Genomic DNA, 11,327 nt, shown 5'->3' with positions numbered 1-11,327 from the left:
TTAACCTTTTATTGCCATAAGGACTCATATTCTTCTTGGATATAATTCCTGTTTTTTTCCCTCTCACCAAAGAAACTACAAAATATTGTAATCAGGACTTCTAAGTCACACTGATAAAAAATTAATGTGAGTGGTGGCATGTGCCTGTAGTCCAGCTACTGAGGCTGAGCGGAAGGATTGCTTAAGCCCAAGAGCTGAAGGCCAGCCTGGGCAACACGGCAAGACTCTATCGCTCAAAAAACAAGTAAATAAATAAATGCATTCTATTCTTATTACAAGGAAGAAAGTCTAACTTACTTTTTGTTAGGAACATCTATATAAGACCAAATTGATAAAAATCAAGAACTACAGTCACAAAAACTGAATATATTGTGCCATTATTAAAAGGCAAGTCAAAAGACCAAATGCGTATGTTTAGCACTCCCTCAATATATGCTGAACCTCATTAAAATGTAAAGTATGCTTTCTATATGTAACAATGGTTCCTTGAACTTGGCTCTCACCACTCAATCTTTAACTAAAAACAATCAAGGATTTCCAAGAGATGAAATGTCTAAGTCTCAGAACTTTATTCTACTAAGAAAGAACAAATTATCTTGCAGCTCAAAAGGCTTTTCCAATGGAAATACAGGAGACACTAAAAGGACACAGCCAGAATACAGCTGTATGGATACATATTCCTGCAAGGAAAATAATCATGACCTGAGTGAAAAAGCAGCTTTTTACAAATTTCCAATTTTCTTTATTCCTATTTTTTTTTTTTTAGGTGGAGTCTTTTTTTTTTTTTTTGAAACGGAGTCTCGCTCTGTCACCCAGGCTGGAGTGCAGTGGCCGGATCTCAGCTCACTGCAAGCTCCGCCTCCCGGGTTTACGCCATTCTCCTGCCTCAGCCTCCCGAGTAGCTGGGACTACAGGCGCCCACCACCACGCCCGGCTAGTTTTTTGTATTTTTTAGTAGAGACGGGGTTTCACTGTGTTAGCCAGGATGGTCTCGATCTCCTGACCTCGTGATCCGCCCGTCTTGGCCTCCCAAAGTGCTGGGATTACAGGCTTGAGCCACCGCGCCCGGCCCTTTAGGTGGAGTCTTGCTCCGTCACCCAGGCTAGAGTGCAGTGGCATGATCTTGGCTCACTGTAACCTCTGTCTCCCAGGTTCAAGCAATTCTCCTGCCTCACCCTCCCCAGTAGCTGGGATTACAGGTGTGTGCCACCACAACTGGCTAATTATTTTTTATTTTTTATTTTTAGTACACACAGGTTTTTTCACTAGGTTGGCGAGGCTGGTCTCGAACTCAAATGATCTGCCCACCTCAGCCTCCCAAAGTGCTGGAATTACAGCCGTGAGCTACTGCGCCTGGCCATATTCCTGTTAATGCTTTAGAGTTCAGAGAGGTTCACTTCATGGGTATTCTGGGTTTTCTTGAGTCACGTATTCTTCTTTACAGGGGAGGGTTGAATATTTTCTTTCCAAAGCTTCCTATATTGTATCTGTCTGGTGCTGTTAATGGATAACAATTAACAATGGAAGCAGACAGACATTCCAGAATGTATTCTGAACTGCACTGTAAAATCATGTTACTCTAACCACTACAACAAGAGTGAGTTATTCAGAGACAATCTGGACCAGTTAAAGTAATTTTAGCTAGAGGTTCTTACAGCTTCAGTGGTACCTATAGAAAATAGAGGCCCATTTTCAACATATAGTCTGACTCCACAAAGATACAGAATAAGACCAGCATTTAGCTGGAGCTTTAAAAATTTTGTTTAAATGAAATCTATATGCTCTTCTGCTAATTTTGTAAACCATTTCCTCCTTCTCAAAGGATGAGAGAACAGAATTTAGTAGGATAGCTAATGTGGCATTTTTTTAGTTTATGAGTGTCAGATGATAAGAATGCGGTGATCTGAGAATGGATTTCCTTACAGCTAGCATGAATGAATTAATTTTTTTAAAGACACGGTTTTCAAGTACTGGTTATAAGCTGTGTCAGAATCAAGACAGTTTGATTTTTAAAAGTCAGGAAAATAGGCTGGGTGTGGTGGGTCATGCCTGTAATCCCAGCACTTTGGGAGACCGAGGTGGGCAGATCATCTGAGGTCAGGAGTTCAAGACCAGCCTGGCCAACATGGTGAAACCCTGTCTTTACTAAAAGTTAAAAAAAAAAAATTAGCCAGGTATGGTGGCAGGCACCTGTAATCCCAGCTACTTAGAAGGCTGGAAGCAGGAGAACTGCTTGACCCAGAAGGCAGAGGATTCAGTGAGCCAAGACTACACCACTGTACTCCAGACTGGGTAACAGAGCAAGACTGCATCTCAAAAAAAAAGTCAGAAAAATAATACTGGATGAACAATAAATGATACATGGTGAGTAGCAATGTTTGAGGCGGTGCTTATTCAATTTGGGATAAGAGACTATGTCCAGCATTACCATATAGACTGAAATGGCAAATGGAACTTCATTACTGTATATGTGGAATTACACTAGGAGAAAATCTCTGAATAAAATTTATTTGGCTGGGCACGGTAGCTCACGCTTGTAATCCCAGCATTTTGGGAGTCTGAGGCGGGCAGATCACCTGAGGTCAGGAGTTTGAGACCAGCCTGGCCAACATGGTGAAACTCCGTCTCTACTAAAAACACAAAAATTAGCCGGGCATGGTGATGGGCACCTGTAATCCCAGCTACTCGGGAGGCTGAGACAGGAGAATCACTTGAACCCAGGAGGTGGAGGCTGCAGTGAGCAGAGATCGTGCACTACACTCCAGCCTGGGCGACAGCAAGACTTCGTCTCAAAAAAATAAAAATAAATAAATAAAATTTATTTGTGCTTCAATAACTCTGTCTTCAGACCAATTCTGCACAGTCTTGGTAAGAAATTGACATAGTTTCTTAGTCTCTTCGAATACAAAAATCTATAAACCTTGATTTGATCTATGTTGTTCAATATCGAACACACAAAAATTCAATATAATAGGATTTAACTATAATAAGACACCATCTACATTCTTTAAAATAATACAGAAAAATTGCTGAAATTTTCTGAAAAGACACAGGCAACTTTATTAAACTCAAAGTTTTACTACTTAAGTTTGGGGAAATAACAATGCTTCCTTTCAAGCTGAGCTTTAATGTAGGTTCATACCTTGAAACAGGAGGCTCTATAAAGGAGCTGAACAACATGCCCAATGCTAGTTTTAGAGGCTTGAGGAAACCGTGGCTCCAACCTTTGCACCACAAAGAGAACCAATACTTTTCTTGACAAAGCAGAACCATCTTCTAAGGCCAGCAGAACCAGTTTTAAAGCTTCCTCCTGCATTGCTAGGGAAAGTTGGGCAAAACCAAAATTTATCAAGTACATAGATAAGATAAATCCATTTATTAGAAGGGGAATATTTAATCATTTCTGCAGCTATTCACTCAATTAACTGGCAATACAATAAGATTAACCAGCAACACACTTTTACACCATTTTTGTGGGCAATTTTGTATTACATTCTATATATTTTATAAAGAAAACAGGCCGGGCGCGGTGGCTCAAGCCTGTAATCCCAGCACTTTGGGAGGCCAAGACGGGCGGATCACGAGGTCAGGAGATCAAGACCATCCAGGCTAACACGGTGAAACCCCGTCTCTACTAAAAATACAAAAAATTAGCCGGGCGTGGTGGCGGGCGCCTGTAGTCCCAGCTACTCGGGAGGCTGAGGCAGGAGAATGGCGTAAACCCGGGAGGCGGAGCTTGCAGTGAGCTGAGATCCGGCCACTGTACTCCAGCCTGGGTGACAGAGCAAGACTCCGTCTCAAAAAAAAAAAAAAAAAAAAAAAAAAGAAAACAGATAAGTGATTAATACATTTAAGAAAAACTTCTATCAAAATGAATGAACTTCCTGCTACAGGTGTGAAAAAAAGGAAAAATTTAAAAACTTTAAAAAAGAAACAACTTTTGGCACTAAGAGAAAAGTTTTAAGTTCACTTAGTAAGTCCACTAAGTTATGTGGAATTGCCCAAGCCATAAACATCAAACAAGACATTAGTTGGTAACAATAAAATACTGCAAAGAACTAGGCTTTGTACATCACTTATAATTCCTACATCATAATTTCAGAACTACCAGCAGAATAAATACCAACACTTAATTATGTACCTGGTCCAAGGAACTGGCATCCTCTAGCCCTTACTGCTGCCCAAAGATTGGAAGAGAGTTGCTGAGGATTCTGGTGCTGGAGAATGAGCTCTGTAACTGTTCGTTCACCTAAAGATCGAGCTGCCCTCATAGCACGAATCCTGCCTTCTTCTTCTACTAGTTGACAGTGGACTAGAGTCACAAGTTTCCTCTGCATTGGGCGACTCAGAACACTCTGAGTAGTGCTGTTCAGACCCACTCCTTTAAATGAGGAAAGAAGTTATTCCTAGGTTCAAAATGCAATTTTAAAGTCCAGGAGCAATTTTTCTGTTGGGTTAACTTGTGGGTATGTGAATAGACAACAGTATTTAAAAGAAACAACAAATAAAACCACACACGTAAAGCTTACTTATGTATATATCTTTAAAGTATACAAATGTATACATGAGTTATCTCATGTGCACTTAACATTCATTATGACATTAAATATACCATTACTCATTTTTATCATAGAGGAAGAAAGAAAAAAGGACTAGACAACATTGATAATTAGTTTATAATCTAAATCTTGAGGTCCTAAGAGTTCTGGTATATTATTTCGGAGTGGTTAATTTTACTTTCCTAATTAAATAGCAAGCCCTTTCTGTGCAAAAATGGCAACTTCCATATTTATTATACCGCCTATAGCATAGCATATAGAACTGGATAGAAGGCAAACCATTCAGAGTTGTCAAATGATGGAAAGCACTTCCGAGGTAAGTAGTTACATTTGCTTTTATGATCATTCAAATAATGTTTCCATCATCACATAAACTCAAAATTCACTATTTTATTTGCTGTGGTTTGTGTAATGATATTTAGCACAAAATGAGTTTAGTTTACAATCGGTAAATTTCATTAACATTCGCTTAATAGCTCACAATTTTTATGGTAACAAGTTTCTTTAGTAGACATTTACTTAGTATGGATAATTGCATCAAATTTACCTCTAGTTAGGTTTTTTGGGAATTCCTCAGGACTTATAATATATAGGATTATGTACTGAGTATTTAAAAAAGCAATTTTACTCTAAATAAGGAACAAAAACAAACTTACCTCTAGCACTGCTGAGCGGTTTTAAGTACAATGCTAATTCTTCTACACATTTCTTAGCTTCCTCATAATGCTTTGTGTCTTCAACCCCACTACATAAAGTAATAGGCTGCTGCTCAGGGACCTGGAGGCCAAAAGAAAAGATCTGTATGAGTGCTCGATTCATTAATTAAATGTTTTTTGTTTTTTGTTTTTTCCTGGTTTAATAAGGACTTGTTTATTTTGAGGAAAAAAGGTCCCAAACATCAGGCTGTTCACAAAAATAACCCACAGTATCAACTTTAGAAAACAAATCTTAAGACTATAACACTAATTATTTTTCTAGAGGATGCATTTGACATGCCAACTCTCATTCACAAAAATACATTGTTACATTTGTGTTGAACTGCCCCACACAGCACACTAATGTGGGGGTGTAACACACATACTTCTAACTCAAAGCTGCTTTCAGGAGCTACTCAACTAAATGAGATTGCCTTTGCAGTTAGGGAAGCAACTACTGAACTTATGTATGAATGAAAAGAACTGTACTCCCTGCATAACAAGAGATTATTTTGGAGACAGTTGATAAAAACCATACATCCTTTTTATTGTTAAGTCATAAAGAGGTATCAAAATTAAAAGCAAAAATTACAGGGTAAGACTTAACAAAACTACTAGGAGCGTCAAAGGAAGTGAAAATGGGACTAGGCGCGGGGCAATATGAATTAATGAACATGGGAAGGACAACGATGGGGAGAACAGTGAGCATGTGCTGAAGATACTAGGGGAGAGGATCTGGTGAAAAATTTGATCTTAGACAAGCGCCTAGGTAAAGAAATAATGGGATAAGATTTCTAAACCCCACTATGTGCTTAAGAGTCATCCTCGCCATTGGCACTGTCTCTGTCATCCTCTCCTTCCTCAGCCTCTTTTTCATCATCCTTGATCAACTCCAGCTGGTCATCCCCCCGATCTTCATTATCATCATCATCCAGTAGGTCCCCCTCCTCAGCAGAGTCATCTGCACCCCCCTCAGACTCCATCTTCACATTAGTCTCATCTTTCTTCACGGAGCTGCTGCTCTGCTCCTCTTCTGACTTATCGTTCTTCATCTCTACTGCTTGTTTGCTCTGTTCCTTTTCAATTTTTTCCAGGTTTTCCAGGAGAGAATCCACTTTTTGTTTTATCTGGGTCAACTCCTTCTTAATGGCCTGAAGGTCATCTCCTTTCAACTTTCCAGACTTGGAAGATCCCCGCTGTCCACTCTTAGAATTGAAGCCACTTTTGCCCCTTCGTGAGGTGTTTCCTGATACACGCTGACGTTTCGAGGGCACTACAGCCCGAGCAATAGGAGGAGGAGGAGGTACACACGTGCTGGGTAACTGTACATCCTATCATAATAGTCCCGTTGAAAGTCATAGTCCAAGTCAAAAGAGGAGCCGTACATCTCCGCTGCAGATCGTTTCACACCTGCTTTTCCTCGGTTCACTTTTGGCTCTGCAGCCAGGTTAATATCTAAAACCTGGCCAGCAATCATTCTGCCATCCTCTCCTGCTACAGCAGCCCGGGCATTTCTCTCATTAACATATTGAACGAAGGCAAAGCCCTTATGAACAGAGCAGCCCACAATTTTGCCATACTTCGAAAAGATTGCCTCCACATCAGATTTCTTGACCACAAGAGTGTTGAGATTCCCAATGAACACACGGGAGTTCATGAAGCGAGGATCTGTCTTGTTGGTAACGTTGCTGGCCATTGTGTTTGATGATAAGGTTTCTCACAAAGCTGAAAATGTAGCTGAAGATCAAAAAAATCTCACAGGAGGGGGGAGGGAGAAGAGATTCGATTCTGAGTCTCCTACTCCCGGATTCGGCGTGGAGAAACAGACTGCTGGTCGAGGTCGGCAGCGTGGCCACAACCGCTCAGTCTTCGTCTCTTCACAAAATGGCCTAATTAAATGTTTTATTTAGCATAGTTTATGCACTCATAATGCTAACACTGGCAACATCAAAACACCCACTAAATTTACTGAATTCTTTCAAAAGATCTTTCCTATTAACATGTATCTTTGCATTCCTTTGTTTTGTTTCTCTAACAGCCTAATTAAGATATAATCCACATACTATACAACTGACTGGTTTAAAGTATATACAATTCCATGGTTTTCAGTATATTCACAGTTGTGCAAACATAACCACAATGAACTTTAGAATCTTTTCATTAGCCCAAAAAGAAACACAGTACCCTTTTAACAATTACCCCTTATTTTTTCCCAACTATCCACCAACCTTTGGAAAGATGAATCTATTTTCTATGGATTTGCCTATTCTGGACATTTCATACAAGCAAAATCAACACAATATATAGTCTTTTCTGACTTGCTTCTTTCACTTAACAATGTTTTCAAAGGTCTTCCAGGTTGTATCAGTACTTCATTTTCATCACTGAATAACATTCCATTGTATAAATATACCACACTTTATTTATACAATCATCAATTGACAGACTATTTTTGACTATTATGAATAATGCTGCTATGAACATCTGTGTACAAGTTTTTGTGGACAAAAGTTTTTGTTTCTCTTTGGTATATACCTAGGAATCTGTATTTAACCTTTTGAAAAACTGCCAAGCTATTTTCCAAAAGCAGAGTAGCATTTTATATGCCTACCAGGAGTGTATAAGGGTTCCAATTCTTCTACATTTCATGTAGAAAGATAATTCTTCTACTTATTATTATCTTTTTTATTATAGCTATCCTGTTGGGTGGAAAGTAGTAATTCATTGTGGTTTTTCTAAATTTTATTTTAAATTAATAATAATTGCATATATTTATGGGGTACAACGCGACTTTTTTTTTTTTTTTTTTTGAGACAAAGTCTGGCTCTGTCGCCCGGGCTGGAGTGCAGTGGCCGGATCTCAGCTCACTGCAAGCTCCGCCTCCCGAGTTCACGCCATTCTCCTGCCTCAGCCTCCTGAGTAGCTGGGACTACAGGCGCCCGCCACTGCGCCCGGCTAGTTTTTTGTATTTTTTAGTAGAGACGGGGTTTCACAGTGTTAGCCAGGATGGTCTCGATCTCCTGACCTCGTGATCCGCCCGTCTCGGCCTCCCAAAGTGCTGGGATTACAGGCTTGAGCCACCGCGCCCGGCCTGTGACGTTTTGATTGATACGTTTACAACATGAGATGACTAAAGCAGGTTAATTTACAAATTCATCACCTCACTTTTTTTTTTGTAGATTTTAAATAAAATCTACTCTTTTAGCAATTTTGAAACATACAATGTATTACTATTTATAGTCACTATTCTGTGCAACAGATCACTAAAGGTATTTCTCTGGTCTAACTGAAGCTTTGTATTCTTTGATAATTATCTCTTCTTCCCATCTACCTTCCTCTGACTTCATTATGTTTTGATTTGTATTTCCCTGATAGCTAATGATGTTGACCATCCTTTCATATGCTTATTATCCACTTGTATATCTTCTCTGGAGGAATGTCTATTCAGATCTTTTACCCATTTTGCCTAGTAAACTTTATTTTGTAGAACAGTTTTAGATTTAAAAAAACGTGGCAAAGATAGTACACAGAGTTCTCATTATCCTGTATTCAGTTTCCCCTATTATTATTATTATTATTTTTGAGATGGAGTCTCCCTCTGTCACCCAGGCTGGAGTGCAGTGGCACCATCTTGGCTCACTGCAACCTCCGCCTCCTGGGTTCAAGTGATTCTTCTGCCTCAGCCTCCCGAGTAGCTGGGACTACAGGAGCGAGCAACCACGCCCAGCTAACAGTTTCCCCTATTATTAACATCTTACATTGGTATGGTACATTTGTTAAAATTAATGAGCCAATATCAACATATTCATAATTAACAACTAAAATCCATATGTTAATCAGATATCCTTAGTTTTCAACTAATGTTCTTTCTCAGTTCCAGGATCCCATTCAGGATACCGTATTACGGTTAGTCTTCAAAGATAGAGTCTTGCTCTGTCACTCAGGCTGGAGTGCATTGGCAGCATCTGGGCTCACTGCAACCTCTGCCTCCTAGGTTCAAGTGATCCCCCACCTCAGACTCCTGAGTAGCTGGGACTGTAGGCACACGCCACCACACCCAGCTAATTTTGTATTGTTTTGTAGAGATGGGGGTCCCACTACATCGTCCAGACTGGCCTCAAACTCCTGGGCTCAGGCCATCCACCCACCTTGGCCTCCCTCTCTCCCTCCATGTCTCTCCCTTTTTTTTTTTTTTTTAAGTTGACACAAAGTATCACTCTGTCGCCCAGGTTGGAGTACAGTGGCATAATCTCGGCTCACTGCAACTTCCACCTACCAGGTTCAAGAGATTCTCATGCCTCAGCCTCCTGAGTAGCTAGGATTATAGGCATGCGCCACCACGCCCAGCTAATTTTGTGTATTTTTAGTAGGATGGGATTTCACTGTGTTGGCCAGGCTGGTCTCCAACTCCCGGCCTCAAGTGATCTGCCCAACTCAGCCTCCCAAAGCGCTGGGATTATAGGTGTGAGCCACTGCGCTGGCCCTTCCATGTCTCTTTAAACTCCTCTTGGCTTGGACAGCTTTCTCAGACTTTCTTTGTTTTAATGACCTTGACAGTTTTGAGGAGTACTGGTCTGGTATGTTGCAGAATGCCCCTAAACTGGGATCTAGGATCTGTCATTTTTCTCATGAGTATACTGTGGTTATGGATTTTTGGAAGATCATAGGGGAAAATTACCATTTTTATCACAGCACATCAAAGCTACACACCACCAACATGACTTATTACTGCTGATGTTAAATTTGATCAGCTGGTTTAGTCAGTGTTTACCAGGTTTCTCCACTATAAAGTTCCATAATCTCCCACCTTCCAAACTGTACTTTTTGGAAGGAGTCACTACGCATAGCCCACACACACTCTCCATCCTTGAGAGCAGAATATTTATGTAATTAATTTGGAATTCTGCATGGGAGATTTGTTTCTTTCTTCCATTTATTTATTCAATCATTTAATTTTATCATGTAGACTCAAGGATATTTATCTTATACCTGGGTTATAATCCAATTCCATTTATTTTGTTGTTCAAACTGTTTTAGCTTTGGCCACTGACAGCTCTTTCAGTTGGCTCCTGTGTGCCTTTGATATAGCCCCCATTACTCTGTGTATGTGTCTGTGTGTGTTTTGAATACTTCTCTATACTTTCCAGTGCTACAAGCTACTCCAGACTCATTTTGTGTATTTCCTGTCTCAGTCTTAGAATTAGCCATTTCTCCAAGGAACTCTGGTTCCCTTTATTGGAGAATGGTATTAGAAACCAAGATATGAATGCTATGTATACACATTGCTATTGGGGTGCTGTTCTTTCTAGGCCATCTTAGATGACAGAGCAAGGAAATATGTTAGTGTAATAACCCGAGATATACACGTATCTATTTCTGTATATAACTATCTGTATCCATATCAAGCTAAAAATGAGTTCATATTGATGCCTCCAACTCTAATCCATTACCACATGAATCATTCTAACCTCTTCCTCCTTGCTTATCTGTAAACTGGCTCCAACCATTTGCCATTCATTTACTTAACTGTTCAATTCTAATATGTATTATATATACAGCAGTATCAGAATTCTTACCCCCGTGGGAAAAGACTAGAGTACACTGCTTATAGATAATATCTTCCTCTATCTTTAATCTTACACAATCCTCTTTCTCCTCCACCCCTTTAGTGAAATTGTTTCATATACTTCAGATTGTTTTCCATAATCTTTGTAAAATTCTACAATTTTTGCAAATTCAGTGTCATATAGCCACAATTACAGAATCATAAAGAACAGCTTTGGCCGGGCGCGGTGGCTCAAGCCTGTAATCCCAGCACTTTGGGAGGCCGAGACGGGTGGATCACGAGGTCAGGAGATCGAGACCATCCTGGCTGACACGGTGAAACCCCGTCTCTACTAAAAAAAGACAGAAAACTAGCCGGGCGATGTGGCGGGCGCCTGTAGTCCCAGCTGCTCGGGAGGCTGAGGCAGGAGAATGGCGTGAACCCGGGAGGCGGAGCTTGCAGTGAGCTGAGATCCGGCCACTGCACTCCAGCCTGGGCGGCAGAGCGAGACTCCGCCTCAAAAAAAAA

The 11,327-nt window shown here is 40.3% G+C and overlaps 1 protein-coding gene and 1 pseudogene across 5 annotated transcripts in view; both read right to left on the bottom strand.

The window, feature by feature from the left end:
* Nucleotides 1-11,327, bottom strand: part of RC3H1 (ring finger and CCCH-type domains 1) — a 95,352-nt gene that overhangs the window by 49,677 nt on the left and 34,348 nt on the right. For all 4 annotated transcript variants that reach the window (XM_025365361.1, XM_025365370.1, XM_025365379.1 and 1 more), the window contains 3 exons: nt 5,216-5,336; nt 4,142-4,381; nt 3,143-3,318 (listed from right to left, as the gene is read on the bottom strand). In XM_025365361.1, the coding sequence (XP_025221146.1) occupies nt 3,143-3,318; nt 4,142-4,381; nt 5,216-5,336 (537 nt within the window). The remainder of the gene's footprint in view (nt 1-3,142; nt 3,319-4,141; nt 4,382-5,215; nt 5,337-11,327) is intronic.
* LOC112611498 lies at nt 5,777-7,138 on the bottom strand (annotated as a pseudogene). Its single transcript, XR_003116671.1, has one exon. The product of XR_003116671.1 is annotated as a heterogeneous nuclear ribonucleoprotein C pseudogene (transcript).

This window comes from Theropithecus gelada, chromosome 1, assembly GCF_003255815.1.
Source record: "Theropithecus gelada isolate Dixy chromosome 1, Tgel_1.0, whole genome shotgun sequence".
NCBI lineage: Eukaryota > Metazoa > Chordata > Mammalia > Primates > Cercopithecidae > Theropithecus > Theropithecus gelada.
This window is presented reverse-complemented; position numbering and strand designations above follow the sequence as displayed.